At 35.9% G+C, this 20,651-nt stretch overlaps 1 protein-coding gene across 1 annotated transcript in view; it reads right to left on the bottom strand.

The window, feature by feature from the left end:
- DENND4C (DENN domain containing 4C) overlaps positions 1 to 20,651 on the bottom strand; it is a 121,402-nt gene that overhangs the window by 37,837 nt on the left and 62,914 nt on the right. Inside the window, 4 exon segments of the mRNA XM_043997704.1 lie at positions 1,880 to 2,012; positions 3,423 to 3,553; positions 3,651 to 3,686; positions 10,375 to 10,520. Coding sequence (XP_043853639.1) covers positions 1,880 to 2,012; positions 3,423 to 3,553; positions 3,651 to 3,686; positions 10,375 to 10,520 — 446 coding nt within the window.

The following is a 20,651-nucleotide window of genomic DNA, read 5'->3' on the forward strand; positions in this document are numbered from 1 at the left end:
TTCACTAGTTTTAAGAGTCAGCACATTTTCAGATCTTGAGGTTGCCTAGTTTCAATCCTCCTGAATCGATGTATTTGGTGTTGGGTATACAAGATGAAAAAAAAAAAGACCCAATAGCTGAAAAGGTTTATATTCTAATAGGAAGGAATAAGCATTCCTGAAAAAAAAAAAGATAATGCAAGGCAAAAGGTTCTTTCAGTCTCTAAATCCTATTATCCAAGGATAATTGCAAAGGAAATCCAGTCATTCTGGAGAACAATTTGGAACTACGCCCAAAGGGCTATGGGACTGTGCATACCCTTTGATCCAGTAACACCATTACTAGGTCTGTATCACAAAGAGATCATAAAAAAGGGAAAAGGAGCCACATGTAAAAAGAATATATACAGCAAGTCTCTTTGTGGTAGCAAAGCATTGGAAATTGAGGGAATGCCCATCAACCGGGGAATGGCTGAACATATGAACATATGAATGTAATGGAATACTATTGTGCTGTAAGAAATGATAAGCAGGCAGATTTCAAAAAAACCTGGAAAGACTTAAGGACTCATGATGAAAAATGTTCTCCACATCCAGAAAAAACAACTGTGGGATCTGAATGCAGATTGAACCATACTATTTCTACTTTTTGTTTTTGTTTTTTTTTTGAGGTTTTTCCCTTCTGTTCTGATTCTTCTTTCACAACATCAGTAATGCAGAAATATGTTTAATGTTATGGTACCTATAACAGATAGCTTTCTGTCTTAGGGAGGGAAGGGAAGGGAGAAAAATTTGGAACTAAAAATCTTATGAAAACAAATGTGGATAACTATCTTTATATGTAACTGGAAAATAATAAAATACTTTTATGTTATGTTAAAAAAAAAGATAATTGCAAAGAAAAGTATAAGACAATTTGCTATGGAAAATTAAAGAAAGGAGAGATCACTATCATATTGGAAAAGAGGCAAGGATACAGAGAGGGCTTACTAAGTGGCACCTAAGCTAGGACTTGAAAGAAGCAAAGAATTTCAAAGTATTTAGGAATGTATGGGGACTTAGGGGGGAATCTGCTTCCATAATGGCAGAAGTGCAAGGAGCCTATTAACTGTATTAGGCCGAGGCAATTAGAGATGTCTCTGATATTTTCCAACCTGGAAGCACAGTAGTGCCATCTACAGGAATAAGTAAGCTGGGAGGAGGAGAAACACATTTTCCTTTTTGAAGGAGATGTTAAGTTCAGTTTTAGACATGTTGAATTTGAAGTGGACAGGATATGGAGGTGGAGATGTTCAGTGAAAATGCAGGACTAAAACACTAGAGCTCAAGGAAGAAAGTGAAGCTCAAGGAAGAAATTCATAATTTACTATGGATAATCATCTTAATAATCAGTATCAAAAAAGAAAACCATATTTTCTATTCATAATTAAGCCACCCTGCTGTTAGGCAACTAGACTTGGTTTTCCAAAATATATTCTCTTTTTATATCTGAATGATATTTGGTTCCTAAGAATTCTCTAAGAGCATACATATATGAGAATTCACATTAAGCAAAGATGTAGATTTGAAATGATATTCAAGTTCTAATAAAAATCAATTGCAATAATGTAATAGAAACTCAGTAATTATACCATTCCCGTATTTCCTGCTCTTACTCCCCCACCCCAATGGAATAAAATGCCAGTTTCTAGAAGCAGGGACTGGTTTTTAAAAAAAAAAAATTTTTTTTGATCTCTTGTACTTAGCATAGTGCTTTATATACAGTAAGAACTCAATAAATGTGTTGAATTGACTAGGTATTAATATATTTCATGTATAGCAAAATACATGAATTACTTGTTATACGTATAGTCATATATTTTTGTTTTAAAAAACACACATTATGTCAAGCTTAACCCACCTGTTTAGTCCTTTTAGCCATGAGGGCTGGACTGTTTGAAATGTTATTTCCTGCAGGATGTCTGTTAAAGGGAATTTTCAATGCCTGTGGTCTATCAAAAAGCTTAAGATCCAGTCTCGGGAAGTTTTTGTAGCTTAAGAAAGAGAAGGGAATGGTATTAGTTTAAATTAGTGGGTTTTTTTCTTTCTTTGGTTATTAAAAACCAAAACCAAACTAGTTTTTTCCTTTTTTTCCAAAACTTCAATTGTATCTATGCATTTGATAAATTTTGCTCCCTAAGAAGTCATAACAAAGAGAAATGAATTTTTTAAAAATTGAACTAGATATTTATTTTTTTATTATTATTTTTTTGTGTGAGGCAATTGGGGTTAAGTGACTTGCCCAGGGTCACACAGCTAGTAAATGTTAAGTGTCTGAGGCTAGATTTGAACTCAGGTACTCCTGAATCCAGGGCCAGTGCTTTATCCACTGCGCCATCTAGCTTCCCCATAAATGCTGATACTTTCTTTAAGGGAGAAGCCCCAGTTGTTTGTTTTTTGTTTGTTTGGGTTTGAACTAGATATTTAAATGATTTGAAAACAGATACAGGACATCTACTAGAATAAAAACTTTGGTCATAATAATGATTACATTCTGATACCTTGTTTGACAGACTGAATACTATCTTCAAAGTTGTAATGTGTCAACAGAATAGATAACAGCATACAACCCATAAGCCAGAATTAATGCAAAATCTTAGAAATCATATAAATATTTAGTGTAGACATTAAATTCTAGTTTTAATTGTACTGTGAAGAATATACATACACACATATACATACACACACACACATATATGTAAGTTAAATATCAGACACCAAAACACATTCTTTTTTTTCCTTACCTGCTTGTTAAAAGATTAGCTAAAGACACACTTGGAATAATGAAATTTATTTTAGCATTTTCCCTAACTAATTAGTGGATGTAAAAAGCACAATGACCATACAATCTATGCAGTATTTTAAGGTTTATAAAACATAAGATAATAAAATGTTTCTTTAAAATGCAACTCATTAGTTTATTAAATTTTTGTAGGAAACAAAACTGAAGTTATCATAGATATCTGAATTTGATTTTTCTTTCACAAAGTGATTTTTTTTTTTGGCGGGGCAATGGGGGTTAAGTGACTTGCCCAGGGTCACACAGCTAGTAAGTGCGAAATGTCTGAGGCCAGATTTGAACTCAGGTCCTCCTGACTCCAGGGCCAGTGCTTTATCCACTGCACCACCTAGCTGCCCCTGATTTTTTTTAAAAAGACAAGATATCAAGGGGCAGCTAGGTGGTGCAGTGGATAAAGCACTGGCCCTGGAGTCAGGAGGTCCTGAGTTCAAATCTGGCCTCAGACATTTCGCACTTACTAGCTGTGTGACCCTGGGCAAGTCACTTAACCCCCATTGCCCCGCCAAAAAAAAAAAAAGACAAGATATCAAAGGAACCATGAAATATATACTTAAATCTAGAGAGTTAATAAATTATTCTGCTTTCTCCTGTTTCTACAGATTACCTGTATTTAGGAGACAGGTCTTGTCCATCATTGGCAGGTGGCTCTGGTGACATTATTAATACTGTATGTTCACTCTTTTGGGAATCATCTAGCTCTATCAATCTGGTATCTTCTGCTGAATCTAAATCAACCTGGAGGGGAAAAAAACCCCACAACCCTCAAATAATCTGTATAAGACATAATACTAGAATGTCAACATGAATTTCACTATTATTTTTTTTTAAATACCTTATCTGTTTTTTCAGTGCCTTTATCAGGAAATAGCTAGAAAGAAAAAATAAAAGTATTTTAAAAACTGTTTCCCCATATTTTTCTTTTTATAATCAAAGATGACAATAAATCAAAATATGGTATGTCTAATCCAATGTTTTTAAACAAGTTCGTGTCTCTTAAAAAAGGTGTCTAAGAAATTAAGTCAAGACAAGCAGAAAGAACTGAATAAATACATAAAAAAAAAACAGTAAGGCTAATAATTTACTTCATTTTTCAATTATTTAACATTTTATTATCTCCTGATTCCCCCATTTAAAAGAATATAATAAAAACAGAACCCTCATAACAAATATGAATGTTAAGAAAAACAAATTTAGGCAAAGCCAAGATGGTGGAGTGAAAAGCAGAAAGCTGCCTGAGCTCTCTCAAATTTCTCTCAGAAACAACATTAAATTACGCTTCTCAACTCAACGGATTCTGGAGCTGCAAAACCTACAAAAAGATGGACTGAAACAATCTTCCAGCTTTAGATGACCTAGAAGGTCTTTAGGAAAGATATGTCTCACCTGGGTAAAAGGGGAGCACAGCTCAATGCAGAGGGTATCTGGGCAAGGCAGAAAAAGGCTCTTAGCCATAGCACAGATCAGCAGCTGAAGACCTGAGGTCCTAGCTCAGCAAGCTAGTCAGCACAGCAGGTCAGTTGTAAGGCCCTCAACAGGTCCAACTGGGCTGGGTCACTTCAATGCAGTGAGCAAGCTGCAAGTGGCTGAGGCCTCAGAGCAGAAAGCCAGTATATCACCAGGCAGATCTTTTGGGAACTTTACTACAGACCTTTTTTTCAAGGGGACTTATACCATCTTCTAGACAACTAATTACTCCAATATTTTCACAAGAATAATATGAAAGACTGTGTTGAATGCTTTGCTAAAATTTTGATAAATAATGATTTATGGCCGCAAATACAAAGATCTAGGATGAATCAAAATTATAGGTGACCCACAGGACAATTAAATCAGCACATGGTCCATAAGTAGGTTGATGAATATTGTTAAAGACAACTTGCCACAAGAAGTGACCTAAAAGACCAGATTCTGTCAAGGTCATTAATAACTAGAACAATCCAAAAGGCATAATGGGATCAACAAACTATTTTTTTAAAAATCAGAGGTAGGTTCTAGTACATTAGGTAGATTAAGGACAGACATGAATAATAAATGCACAAGATAAAGTAAGGATTGGCTGTAATCCATTCTTTTGTTTTGTTTTGTTTTTGTTTTCTGGGGCAATGAGAGTTAAGTGACTTGCCCAGGGTCATTGTAACGATTGGAATGACGCCACCTGCTGGAGACTTACTGTAGAAGAGTTCTGCCCATGAAGGGAAGGTCTTTGAGGGCAAGACCAGGAGTCAGGAAGTGACGCGGGCTAGTGGGAGGAGGAAGGAAGAGACTGGCGCTCAGTCTCGCGCTCTTTCCTCTGGACTCTGGTGGAGAAGGGAGCTAGAAATGTGCTCTCCCTTGAATAGATAGGAATCTAGGCCTTTCTCTCTCTCTTTACCAAATTCTTGTTTTCCTTAATAAATGCTTAAAAGTCTAACTCTTGCTAAAGCTTATAATTTATTGGCGACCACTCATTAGATATTTTAGACAGTTTAGCTAGAATTTTAGCCCTTAACAGATGGCTGACCACGAAGAGGAAAGCTGAACCTCACTTCTGATCTTCTGGTTGGGTAAGAAATTTCCCCTACCCTTTTAACTGCTAAGTACTGGTGTACTGACTGTGTTTTCCTTTAAATTTTTTCGAATGGACCTTTTAAACTCCCTAATTATCCTATTTTTGATTTTAGTCTGTTTAACCGGACAAATGGGAGATAAGATCATGTTAATGCTTTGTTTTTGTGGATTTTCTATTTTTCTTTTTATTTTTGTTAAAAGAGCCAGCAACTTACTCACACAAGGAAATATCTCTCCCTCTCCCAACCATGCTTTTTCAGAGAAACCTGAAGAGATTCCCGCAGCTTTTCCCAGTTTTAACACTAATTGTTGCTCTAATTTTGCATGCCTGGAGGCAATGACCCACCCTCTAGAAGCTTTTAATCCCCTAGCACCTGGAGGCAAAGTGGGGGAAGAGGAATCCAGGCCTGAGTTCAAAATCAAGTCTGATTCAAATTGCTCTGGTCCCTCCCCTCCTCTCCAGACCCCACCCTCTACTCCTCACATGGCCAAGCCCATTGCTTCCCCTGCCTGGGAAGTCCAGAGATCTGATGCGCATGCGCAACTTTTTCTACCTGCATTTGCAGCTTCAGGCTCAGCCCTTCCCCATCCTGGCTGTGCTTTTGAGACAATCTTAGAAAACTCTTTAAATTCCAGATATGCTCGTTTTGTTCATAATTTTGCTAACCTGCTTTTGTCTTTCATTAGTAATCTTATAAAGCATTTGTATGGTGAAAAGTCCGACAGACAATATAGAGGGGTTAAAGAAGAAAAATTTAAGCTGTATAAGAATGACAATCATCAACATAGTTCAAGACTCTGCTTCTTTTGCCATGGAAGGGTATATATTGTACAGAAATGTAAAAGTAAGGGGCAAGGTATTGATATGAGTGTTGGGGATTTTAGATATCAGAATCAAAAGTGTTCTGAATTCACTCAGAGTATTAATATCAGTTCAGAGGTTACATAGGATTTCTATGCTATTACATATACATTTTGAAATTAATGGTATGGGTTTATTTTCATAGAGATTTTCATGCTTTTGAGATTGTGTTTTATACTTAGTTTTTAAAACAAGGAGAATATTTGTAAAAGCTTTTTATAGTCATGTGATCAAGTTTATATTTTATAATACTCTTATTAATATTAAGTTCATATTCATTTAGATTTCCTTAGTTTGAATTTCACTGTATTTTATTGTTCCATGTGTATTTTCTTCTATTCATTTGTCTATCTAATTTTGAAACATTGCAAGATGGTTTTGATTTCATAATACAATGTTAATTCTAGGAGTATTGTGCTCCCATATTCTGAGTTGTTTGTTTTTGTTATTTTTTCTCAACTGATTATTTGATCAAACTCTTTAAAGCATTTCCCTGGCAAATTGGTTGCCATGGCAAGTGTAAATTGATTCTAGAAGTATTATTTTTGATAAGCACATTCCAAAAAAAAAAAAAAAAGAGGGGAACATTTGTAAAAGTTTTCTTTTTTCAAAAAAAAGTTTTCTTTGAGATTCTGTTGTGCTTTAACTTGTATTTAAATATGTTCAGATTTTTCAAAAAAGTAATTGTATGCTAAGTAAAAAAAGGTATTATTTGAAATTGTTGCATAATTATATATTATATTCTGAGTCAAGATGTATTCACATTTTTTGCAATCATTTATTATCCTCAATTTTTAAATCCATATGAGACTTGGATTATGGGAACTTATCATTTAAGACATTAATTGCCTTTATTCTGAGTTATCAGATGCCAGTTGGCCAAGATGCCATCCAATCACAAGAGGAATACATGCAAGAGCAGACACTGAACTGTCACATGAGGGGAGACATGCATGAAGTCAAGGTATGGCCAAGGGAACGGCTTTTGACAAATGTTGAGGTTGGATTCTCTTGGTTTAATATTTTATTTTTCCCCACAATATCGTACAGATGGCTGGAAGTATTGATCCCACCCATCTCACTTCTACACCTGGCTTCTATGCTCCCTCCTATATGCCTGATGCCATGGACCATCTCAATCCCATGCATCTGATTAAGTCTGACTCAGTTTCCTCCAATATGTTCGGTGGCATGGACGTATATTCCATCCACCTATTTTAAGCCTGGCATACTGTATGGGCAGTACATATTGCTCAAGTGTGGGAATGCTCATATCCCATCATTTCTCTGTTCTTTTATGGTAACCCCCATAATTATCTCAGGTGTCATGATAAATAACAGTGTTGAATTTGGCCTTGACATCTGTTACTAATTATATTAGATTTTAAAATTTCTCATAATGGCATGAGGATAATTAGGCAGATGATGCAAAAAGTGATGAAACAGATAAAAATTATTTTTAATAATTAATATTGCAGCAATTGTCTTCTCAATTACCCTCCATAAGGGGGGGGACTATAGTAATATTATAATTTTAAAGAATGTTTCAATTTTTGTTTTATTATATGTTTCATGTGTAACAACTAAGATTCTGTATTCCCTTAGACATGTTTTTGAGAACTTTCATTGTTTGATTTTATTATTGACAAAGCTATTTAAAGTTGTGTTAAGCTCAATTTTGTAGGAAATTTCCTGGCTGATTACCAGTATCCACACATCAACCCCTGAAAAGACTTCCATTCCACGACTACACCTAGAGGACATCTGAGAAAAGACTTTCAGAGACTTTAAATGAACAGTTTTGATTTGTTTTTGTTGGGTTTTTTTCTCTTTCTGTTATAATATACACCATCTGTAACATGTCTTCTCTGCAGAGGCCCTCCCTTTGCAAGACTAATGTCAAAGCGTCGGTTCATGAGGACAAAAAATCGCCCCTCTGGACAAAACTTTCCTCTCTTCCTTTTCTATATTGTTGTTCACATATTATTAGTTAGCAATAGTTATTATATTGTTTTTACTGTTCCGTCAAGGAAACATTTTGTTTCTTGAGGAACAACAGGGGGGACTGTAACGATTGGAATGACGCCACCTGCTGGAGACTTACTGTAGAAGAGTTCTGCCCATGAAGGGAAGGTCTTTGAGGGCAAGACCAGGAGTCAGGAAGTGACGCGGGCTAGTGGGAGGAGGAAGGAAGAGACTGGCGCTCAGTCTCGCGCTCTTTCCTCTGGACTCTGGTGGAGAAGGGAGCTAGAAATGTGCTCTCCCTTGAATAGATAGGAATCTAGGCCTTTCTCTCTCTCTTTACCAAATTCTTGTTTTCCTTAATAAATGCTTAAAAGTCTAACTCTTGCTAAAGCTTATAATTTATTGGCGACCACTCATTAGATATTTTAGACAGTTTAGCTAGAATTTTACCCCTTAACAGTCATACAGCTAGGGTCAAGGGTCTGAGGCTGGGTTTGAACTCAGGTCCTTCTGAATCCCAGGCCAGTGCTTTATCCACTGCACCACCTAGCTACCCCCAGCTGTAATCAATTCTTGTTTTTGTTGTGGGGCAATGGGGGTTAAGTGACTTGCCCAGGGTCACACAGCTAGTAAAGTGTTAAGTGTCTGAGGCTGGATTTGAACTCAGGTACTCCTGACTCCAGGGCCGGTGCTTTATCTACTGTGCCACCTAGCTGCCCCCTGTAATCAATTCTTATAGAGAGAGAACACATTTAAATTCAGGCACAGATCCTCTGAGGTCTTCAAGTGTCATCGAAGACATGTATTACTAAGGAGATGAGTAGTTGACAATGGTTTAGGCCCACAACACCTGATTTTTTTCCATCAGACTAATTATGCCAACTACTTAAAATATGCAAAGTTATTACAGTCACACAGATTAAACTGCATAACTTTTGAGTATTTCCTTTGTGACATTCTAAAACTTTACAAAATATTGGTTACGGAGATAATTAAAAAAAAAAAAGATCTATTTAATGAAGGAACAAATATCCTAATAAAACAAGGAACATGAAGTAAAAAAAAAAAGTTTATTATGATTAGGGGCAGTTTCTTCCCTTCCCTTGGGGAAAGCATACTTTAGGCTTTAGAGTTTAAAATATTTCCAAAAATTATCTATCAAGACAAAAAGGAAACAAAAAGTCATTGCGGGCAACTCATAAAAAATGAAAGCATGTGGGGCTTTTGAATTGAACTCTTTTAAACAAAGTTGCCATATTATTAACTTCTCTTAATTACTAGTAAGCTTAAAGGTCTAACTCATTGGGAACAATAAACAGAGCCATCAGATTGTAAAAAAAAAAGTCTAACATTAATTAGACAATTAATCTTTATTAATACTGAGAGGCCTCTATAAAATGGTCTTTACTGGTATAATGAAAATAAAACAAAACATTCACAAGGAGAATGAATTAGTCTTGCACTAATAAAAGAAACATAATATTCTATGAACAGAAGATTTAGCACAATAAGGCACCACTGAATGGTCCTTTACATTGGATTCTTTTTTTTTTTTTTGGCAGGGCAATGAGGGTTAAGTGACTTGCCCAGGGTCACACAGCTATTAAGTGTTAAGTAGGTGTCTGAGGCTGGATTTGAACTCAGGTCTTTCTGAATCCAGGGCCGGTGCTTTATCCACTGTGCCACCTAGCTGTCCCCCTTTACATTGGATTAAGGAAAAAAAAAACATATTTAAGACATTACAGTAAAACAAAATCTTCAAATATTGCATATAGTGTTAGGCATAGTTGAGATCTTGTATGGTTTTGCTGAATTTCATTTTTTCTCTTCTTAAATTATTGCTTCAACAGCTAGTTGAGGGGCAGCTAGGTGGCGCAGTGGATAGAGCACCGGCCCTGGATTCAGAAAGACCTGAGTTCAAATCTGGCTTCAGACTTACTAGCTGTGCGACCCTGGGCAAGTCTCTTAATGCCCACTGCCCTGCAACAAAAACAAAAACAAAAACAAAAAAAACAAAAACAAAAACAAAAAAAAGAGCTAGTTCAGTCAGAGGAAAGGAAATATTTGGAAATCTGAGTTGACATGAATTGCAAAAGATATCAATTAAGATTTTTTAAAGCCTTAGTTATAACACATATTATACTTAGATATCATTTTATTTAACATTAGTATATGAAAATACCTTTTCTATGCAGTCATCAAAAAATGCAAGTCCAGTATCTTTATCACTTACGAAGCTGCACTCCTCAATGAAACGGATAAAAATCTGGGTTTTAGTTAAAAGAGTGTAGAATTTCATATATGCACGATCTCGGCTTTTTAAAAATCCTAGAAAAAAAGAAATCAAATTGTGTACTATAAATCTAATTGTAAGTGGAACCAGATATATTATACCTAGGTATGATTTAAAATTTTCACCTACATTTTCCTTACTCTAATTTATCTACCTACTATGATTATAAAACATGGCACCTATAAAAAGCAACTATTACCAAAATTCTTTTTAAAAATCTCTCTTACGAGGACAATTCAACCAGTTACTGAGGAAGGTAGAGAAGGAAGAGGTAATATAAAAATCAATCAACAAGTACTGATTAAGCATATGCTAGTCAAATGCTAGGGATACAAGAATGAAATAATCTCTACTTATGAGGACTTAAATATTTTATTTTCTGCACTGGCTAGCATAGTTCAGTTATTTATAAATAGCAGAGATATAAAATACTTGTTTTACTGAAATGAAATTCAGATAAATCTTGAAATGAACTTTATCTGGTTGCCTTCTTATATTCACCTAAGAAAATGTGACACTCATGCATTCCATTATGCATTCTTTCATTTTACCAGACTGTCTAATCTATTCATATTACAAATGATAATTGTTGGGTTTCCGCTTTCCCTCATGTATTTCTTTGGTTTTTATATCCACATATCTGATCACCTGAAGAATATTGATGTTTCTGTCTCCACAACATCTCCCGCCATCCATTCCTATACTTCGCAGTCAAGTTCCTATTTTCTCTTGCCTCAGTTTCTGCAATAGCCTTCTAACTGGTCTCTCTGCCCAATCCAAACCATTCACCACACAGAAGCCAGGATGATTTTTTTTCTGAAGTGAAGGTCTGACCACATCATTCCTCTATTCAATACAATTTCATGAACCCATATCACTTCTAGGACCAAATACAGAGTACTCTATTTGGAATTCAAAGGTCTTTATAACCTTGCCCCTTTCTAGCTTTACTGTACATTATTCCCCTCCAGGCAAGCTGGCTTTCCTTCTGTTTTGATTATATAAATATACCACTGCTGTCCCCTAGACCTAGAACATACTCTCTCCTTACCCATGTCTCTTAAAATCCCTAGCTTCCTTGAAGATTCTGCTCAAAGGCCACCTTTACATGAAACCTTTCAACTGCCTTCTGTTATATTTATGTCAATACATGTCTACGTTTGTCTCCCTCTAACAAAACAAGCTCCTTGGATGCAAGAACTTTCAATTCTATTTTTCTATCCTCAGAACCCAACACAATTCAGGGTATGTAGTAGGCGCTTAATAAATGCTAATTGATTTACTGATTTTTATTTCCTTTTTCTTTTAAGTCACTATTTTATCCTCAGGATTAGTTTTGCTATTCACAGGCCTGGGACTTCCATCCTGGGGCCCACTGTACCCACACTGCAAAGTGCCTCTCTTGGCTCCAGTCAAACGTCACTCTGGCCATCTTTCTGCTCTCCCAGTGCAACTATACCCTTTTTAAGTAGAGACAATGCCCTGGTGAACTCAAGTCTTTAAGTTCTGAAATTCTTGACCTATGTCCTGACTGGTGAATGCTTTCACTCTCTCTAGGCCACATGGTGGTCACAAGAAGTGATGTCTCCTCTCTCAAGAACTTTGGAACTAATTGCATGACATGGCAGACTCTGGCACAGGACCATGAAAGCATGGTGTGCCCACCTCAAAGAAGGCACTGTGTTCTATGAGCAAAGCTAAATTGCAGTAGCTCAAAAGAAACGTGAGATACGCAACTATATACTGTTTCACTCTATTATGTAGGCTTCTTAGAAGGAATGACTGCCTAAATATTTGTATTTATATCCCTACTGCTTAACTAGTAATAATCAATTAATGGTTATTCATTCTTGCCTTACCCTTCCAATTTGCCTGTACTATCCCAACTTTGTTTCTTCCACTATATTCTGAATTTAATTGTCTAATTCATGAGCTATGCTCTTCTTTTTTTTTTAGTATTCTTTTTTTTGTTGTTGTTGTTTGGTTTTTTGCGGGGCAATGGGGGTTAAGTGACTTGCCCAGGGTCACACAGCTAGTAAGTGTCAAGTGTCTGAGGCCAGATTTGAACTCAGGTACTCCTGAATCCAGGGTCCGTACTAGCTGTCCCCAACAAACAATTATTAAGTACCCACTATGTGCCAGTCACTGGGCTAAGAGCCCAGGATAAAGGTAGTTTTGCTCTCAAGGAGTATTATGACTATCTTAATGGAGGAGACAACAAGCAAACAAACAAGCTATAGATAAAATATATAGATTTCAGTTGATATTAAAAGATATAGATTTCAGTTGATATTTAAAAGACAGGAGGTGGCAAGAAAGAGAGAGATCATTCTAGGGATGGGGGACAGCCAGTGAAAATTATTCAGAGGTACAAAGTTTGAGATACTTTTTTGATACAAATTGTTGTTTTTTCTAGTTCTTAGCCAATCCTCCCCCTTTTTTTTTCCTGCTATGTCTTGCTTTAATTAGGCCTAATCCTACTCCCTACACTTATCATTATCTCCATTTCAAAGATTGTCTTTATCCTATCAATCTAGGTGTGGGCTGAGCTTAATAAATGTTAGTTGACTTAATTTGACTATTGTAACGATTGGAATGACACCACCTGCTGGAGACTTACTGTAGAAGAGTTCCGCCCATGAAGCGAAGGTCTTTGAGGGCAAGACCAGGAGTCTTTTCTTTGGCATCAGGAAGTGACATTGGCTAGTGGGAGGAAGAAGGAAGGGACTAGCGCTCTTTCTCAGGCTCTTTGCTGAGGACGCTGGTGGAGAAGGGAGCTAGAAATGCGCTCTCCCTTTAATAGATAGGAATCTAGGCCTTTCTCTCTCTCTTTACCAAATTCTTATTCTCCTTAATAAATGCTTAAAAGTCTAACTCTTTCTAAAGCTTATAATTTATTGGTGACCACTCATTAGATATTTTAGACAGTTTAGCTAGAATTTTAGCCCTTAACACTGTCAAGCTACAATTGGAAAATGGGAAAGAAATCTGACTTGGAGCCAAACCCCTTATATCATATAGTATAACTTCAAAATTAACACGTAACCTGAATATGAAAGGTCACACCATAAAAAAAATTATTAGAGAACCAAAACAAGGTATCTGTCACTACTTTAGCTATGGAGGTATAATGTTTATAACAAAAGATAAAATGTTACTTCATTTAAATGAAGTTGAAAACCTTTTACATTAACTTCTGCTGTTAGCAAAAAATATACACCAAATTTCTGATAAAGGTCAGATATTCAAGACATATAACCCAAATATATATATATGTCCACAAGCCAATCCCTAACTGATAAAAGTCAAAAGATAACAAAAGTTCTCAAAAGAAGTATAAATTACACAGAGGATTTCTAGAAACCACTAATAAGAAAATACAAATCAAAACGACTAAGGATTAAAATCACACCAGGCAAACTGCCAAAAATGGGGGGGAGTGGGGGGCGCCAGGGAAAAATGGGAATAGTAGCTATTAGCTCCTGGGCCCTTTATGGCCTAGATGACCTTCCCTATCTTCCTCACCTCCCACTATCTTTTATTCTGCACAAATCTCAGTCTTAAACTTGCCACTAAAAAGTACTCAATGGATGATATTGACTGGTTTGATGCACTGATTCTCACCCATCTCAGCCAGAAATTACTTTGTATACACACTTGCATATGTACAGGGTGCTTCTCCCAATAGGATACAAACTCCTTGAGGACTAACTCAGTGACTACTTCCTTTCTATGCTTGTCTCTCTAGTACCCAGCACATGGCCTGACATAACAGTCAGTTAGTAAATCCGCCCCCCCCCCCAGGGCAATGAGGATTAAATGACCTGCCCAGGGTCACACAGCTAGTAAGTGTCAGGTGTCTGAGGCTGAATTTGAACTCAGGTCCTCCTAAATCCAGGGCCAGTGCTTTATCCACTGCACCACCTAGCTGCCCCCAAGTAAATGTTTCTTGATTAACTAGTCTGACGTGCTGGTTGTGTGACCCTGGGCAAGTCATTTCACTTCCTCAGTGCCTTGAATCTAAGACTAAGTTGCTGAACAGTTAAACTGCATTAGAAGTTTCCTAAGTTGGGGCAGCTAGGTGGTGCAGTGGATAGAGCACCGGCCCTGGAGTCAGGAGTACCTGAGTTCAAATCCAGACTCAGCCACTTAACACTTACTAGCTGTGTGACCCTGGGCAAGTCACTTAACCCCAATTGCCTCACTTTAAAAACAAACAAACAAACAAACAAACAAAAGACTAAAAAAAAAAAGTTTCCTAAGTTGACTAATACGGAAATGTTTTACATGATTGTCAGAAGGGAAAAGGGGGTATAGAGACACTGTAAAGCTGAAATTGATAAAGGTGAAACTGACTGGCCTCATCAACAGATCAGATATGAGACAGTGAAGTGAGTAAGGAGTAAAGGATGATACCTAGGTTGCAAGTCTGAGGAACTTGGAGGATAGTGTTTACCTGTACAGTAATAAGGAACTTTGGAAAGGGAGCAGGGAGAAAATTAATTCAGCTTGGTACATGTGGAATTTAAGATGTCTACCAGACACACAATTAGCGATTTCTGAAAGGCAGATGGAGATATGTAATTGGAGGATGGAGAAGTATAGGTAGATCTGAGAATCATCATCATAGGTAGGAGCTGAGAGACAATAATTAAATCCACTAATAAAGTCACCAAGTGAAATAGTATAGAGGAAGAAAAGAAGAGGGTCCAAGACAGAAAGGACACATAAGGTTAGAGGCATTATCTAGAGGAGGATCCAGCAAAGGAGATGGAGAAGTGGGCATATAGGTTAGGAGGAAAGCCAGGAGAGAATGGTGTCCCCAAAACCAACTGTAGGAGAGTGTCAAGGAGAAAAGGATAATCAACAGTGTGGAAGGCTGCATAGAGCTCAAGAATAAGGACTGGAAAAAAGACCATTGGATTAGGGGATTGGGATTAAGGTATAAGTGGTGAAGTATTCAAGTGGATCTTAGGTGTCTTTAATTCAGAAATCCCTTCAACTATGCAGATTATAACCCACCCATGCCTGCCCACTATGTCCAGTAAATTCATTATAGGAAATCTATCCAATGTGTGAGACAGACATCACTCTCTCTTGCTATTTCAAAGACACCAATGGAACATTTCAGCTATACATACACTCCCTCACCTTCGCCATATGACTAGTCTATCTTCTTTTCTTTTTAAAAATTTTTAGTATTTAACTTTTAATTTATGGAATAAGGCCATCATTTCCACAATATAGTACAATAAAAAAGATGATTGCAGATGAAACTACATAGCTACTATGTACAACCTGCTACTTCTTTCAAACATACAACAAAATTATCATGTAAATTTGTTTTTCCCCCTTTTTTCTTCCTACCCACCCCACCTTAGAGATGGCTATCATTAGACACAAATAGGTACATGTATATATGCAAAATTATTCTATACATATTTCTATTTATATACAGATAGCATCTTTCTTCAAACTTCCTTTATAATAAATTTGGATATTTATAATAGTCAAAATAATTTATTCAGTCAAAGTCATTCTTAAAACAATATTGCTGTTACTGTATACAATGCCGTCTTGTTTCTGCTCATTTCACTCTACCTGTTTTTTCTAAAATCATTGAGCTCATCATTTCTTATAGCACAGTAGTATCCTAATTGATGGGCATCCCTGCAACTTCCAGGGTTTTTGCCACCACAAAGAGAACTGCTATAAACATTTTAGAACATGAGTTCTTTTCCTTTTTCCCCAATCATCGTTAAAAATAGACCTAGTAGTGGTATTTCTGGGTCAAAGGGTATAGATAGTTTAATAACTCTTTGGGCCTAAAATTCCAGATTGCTCTTCAAAACAGTTGGATCAGTTCACAATTTCAACAACAATGAATGTGTCCCAGTTTTTCCACATCCCCTCCATCATTTGTCACTTTCCCCTTCAATCGTTTTAGTCAATCTGCTAGGTGTAAAATGGTATCTAAAGGTTATTTTAATTTGCATTTCTCTAACCAATAATGACGTAGAGTATTTTTTTCACATAATTATAAGTTGTTTTGATTTATTCATTGGAAAACTGCCTGTTCATATCATTTGGCCATTTATCAATTGGGGAATGACTCATATTATTATATATTTGACAAAGTTCTTTTATCTTTTTTAGATATGAGACATTTATCTGATAAATTGTCTATAAATTTCCCCCCAATTTTCTGCTTTCCTTCTGATCTTAGTTACATTCGTTTTATTTGTACAAAACCTTTTGAATTTAATGTAATTGAAATAATCCATTTTATACCTGCTTTCTATCTCTTATTTTTAAATTATTTGCTTATCCATGCCTGATAAGCATTATGTTCTATGCCTTCTAATTTTCTTGCAATATAATTTTTTTTGTTGTTTGTTTGTTTTGGTGAAGCAATTGGGGTTAAGTGACTTGCCCAGGGTTACATAGCTAGTAAGTGTTAAGTGTCTGAGGCCAGAATTGAACTCAGGTACTTCTGAATCCAGGCCCAATGCTCTATATACTGTGCCACCTAGCTGCCCCTTGCAATATCATTTTATGTATGATTTAACTTTATTTTTTTTAATTTTTATTTTATTTGTGATAGAATTATATTATATATCAGATATAATATACATAAAGACATATATGACATATATAATGTAAATGTTCTACATTATTACATTTAGATATACCTAGATATATTCTAATACATATAATTTAGTATTTAATTCCTTAAATAACAAATACCTATCAATTTATATAAAAAATTTATATGACAAATTTGTTTAAATATAATTACTATATAAATAATACCTAAATAATTCATAAATGAACAGGATATATATACACACACATATATATACATGTCTCTGTGTGTGTGTATAAGTATATATATATATATATATATATATATATATATATATATATATATATATATATATACTTATATATATATATATATACCTCCTGTATATATATATATACTTATATATATATATATATATACCTCCTGTACCCTTCCCAGCACACCCCTCCCCCACCTTTCCAGGTTAAACATTTTTATTTATATTTTTCTATTCCAATCTCTATCCCTCCCTTGTCCCCTCCCCAAGGCAGTAAATAATCCAATATGGGTTATCTTCTTTTCTGACCACATTTCCCTAATCAAAATATTCACTCCAGTTCTTCACTAGTTTCTTATTTGTCACATTATATAGCCTGCTCACACCAAGCATATGCCTCTTTTGAGGACTATATGATACTCATTTTCACTTCTTCAGAGTCTGCTTGCTGTGCCCCACACCTATTCAACTATAACAATACTAGTAGTATACGGTCATCAAAAGGATGGAACTTTCTGTGAGAAAAAGTCCTCTGACCTGCTCTCTACATCCTGTTTGATTTGGGGGGGGCTTCATTTGTCCATTTTTATCGTTTGTCCTAGATACATGTACATTGGCAGACAAATTCTAAAGGTCATCCACCTAACTGCATATCATAATCTGGATAACAAAACTTCTGGAACGACTTCATTTTTCCTATGTGGAAGGTTAGGCCAAACTCTTATGTGGCTCTAGATCCCTTCCAATTTTCTAAAATTTTCTAAGATTTGATACACCCAGTAAGATACCCATTAACGGAAGCATTTGGAAGACCTTACCGCCCACACCTTTCTTCAATGTGGACTCTGTTCTGGTTCTTTTGTATCTCGGTGGTAGAGATCTTAAGGGAACATTCATCTTCTGGTATTATGCCTTGCCTGATATTTCTGATTAGAAGGTAATAGAGCAAAATTATCTCTATCATTCTATTTTTCAAAGAATCTTGAGTGATTTCGATGTATGGATAGGAGATAACTTGTAGGAAGAGAGCCATTAAGAAAGCATTTATTCCACAGAATAAGCATAATATGTTGTATTCTTTATGTTATTCAGTTAATTGTTTTGATAGTAAAGATTACACACCAATTGTACACTATGAACATATCATACTTCTATACCCTGAACACTTTTTTCAAGTAAATAATAAAAAGCAAAAGTAAATTACTCTTAAGAGTTTTTGCAGTGAAGGGGAGGAGAGCTACTGGAAGCAGTTCTCTGTATATCCTAACCTTACACGTTCCCCACGATCAGATGAACCATAAGTCCAGAAGAGGGAAAATGAATCACTTTTCCCAATCCTTGGCAGAAAGTTGATAGACAAGTGCAAAATGAGACATAATATTTGAGGCACAACCAATGTATGGATTTTTTGTGTGTGGTTACTCCTATTTATAAAGACACAGGTCTTTATTTTATTGGGGGGGGAGGGGGCGCCACATAGAAAGGGGAGGTAATGATGATGACAGAGACAGAGAGAGAATAAGAACACCTTTTTTTTTTTTTTTTTTAGTGAGGCAATTGGGGTTAAGTGACTTGCCCAGGGTCACACAGCTAATAAGTGTCAAGTGTCTGAGGCCGGATTTGAACTCAGGTACTCCTGACTCCAGGGCCGGTGCTCTATCCACTGCGCCACCTAGCTGCCCCGCACCAGTGTATTTTTAACTAAAACACAGAAGAGAGCAAAAGATAACACAGGACACTATCGGACCTAATATCTTAAATCTGAAGCATATATTTTTTTGGAAGTATACTTTTTAACAAGTTTTTTTGAAAAAAAAAAGGTTTTTTGAAGTATACTTTTCTTTAAAAGTTGTATATAGTTGGGATTTAAAGGTTCATTTATGACTGTCTTTTTTTTGTCCTTTGATGGAGAAATTTTGTTTGTTAATTTTTTGCCAAACTCATAATAATAAAAATGAAAATTTCGAAAAGCTGTTTTTCTTCCTCCATGATATCCCCATATAATCACCCTAACACACATCACTCTCTTTTCTAAGCTCTCAGAAGTTATCTATAATTGCTCATTTGGCAGTCAATTATCTATTGCCTAGTGACATCTACTATACCATTGGCTTGTATTACTATTTAACTCTTGTGCTATTATTTCATTTTTTGATTCCATGCTCAAAAATATCTAGTAATTTCATATCGCTTACAAAATAAAATACAAACTTCATGGTTAACATTTATGGTCTTCATCAATGTGGCTTCAACTTACTTTTACAGTCTTGATCTGTTTTTCCCTTTCCCATCTCTCTCCCATAAAGCTCTGATGTCTCAGCTATAAGCAATCTCTCCCTTTTAAGTTATCTCAAGCCACTGTTTGATCTTACCATGTGTAATTCTAGTCTAACTTTTATTATGGTTATTTGTTGTATACCAACCAGTAAACTGTAATCTCCTTAGGGGCAGGGACTAGAAGAACTAGAGTATGTAGCAATGAGACTTACTAAACCACCTTCAAGCAGGAGAAGCAGTGATGGACAAAAATGACAAGGATAATTACAAGAAGAAGAAAAGGTAAAGAACTGGTATGGTTCTTTCCACACTCCTCCAAACCCCAGAATTTATTTGGAAAGACGGCGTGTAAGGAAGTGTGTGTGTGTGTGTGTGTGTGTGTGTGTGTGTGTGTGTGTGTGAGAGAGAGAGAGTGAGAGAGAGAGAGAGAGAGAGAGAGAGAGAGAGAGAGAGAGAGAGAGAGAGAGAAAGAGAAATCTGGAAAACTACCAGAAAAAAAATTTTTTTTAAGTGAGGCAATTGGGGTTAAGTGACTTGCCCAGGGTCACACAGCTAGCAAGTGTTAAGCGTCTGAGGCCAGACTTGAACTCAGGTCCTTCTGAATCTAGGGCCGGTACTCTATCCACTGCGCCACCTAGCTGCCCCCAGAAAATATTTTAAGGTTAAAAGAGGAATTAAAATGATCCCAGACAATCCCAAAGAACTATTGATGAAACATACTATCTACCTCCAAAGAAAGAACAGATATTGATGGAACAGACTGAAGTATGCTATTTTTCACTTTCTTTCTTTCATTTTTTTCTTTTAATCAAGTTTTCTTGTACAAAAAGACATATTTGGTAACGTTTTACCCATATCTGATTGCTTGCTGCCTCAGTGAGGGGGGAGGGAAGGGAGAGAAGGAGGGATAAAAATTGGTATCCCAAACTACAAATAAAAATGTTTATTACATTTTTAAAATAAATAAAATAAAATGGTTAAAAAAAAGAGGAATTAAATTTTAGTTACAGCCAAGAATAATAAAAAGTTCTGTTCAATGTTTAATGC

The sequence above is a fragment of the Dromiciops gliroides genome, chromosome 1 (assembly GCF_019393635.1).
Source record: "Dromiciops gliroides isolate mDroGli1 chromosome 1, mDroGli1.pri, whole genome shotgun sequence".
NCBI classification, from domain to species: Eukaryota; Metazoa; Chordata; class Mammalia; order Microbiotheria; family Microbiotheriidae; genus Dromiciops; species Dromiciops gliroides.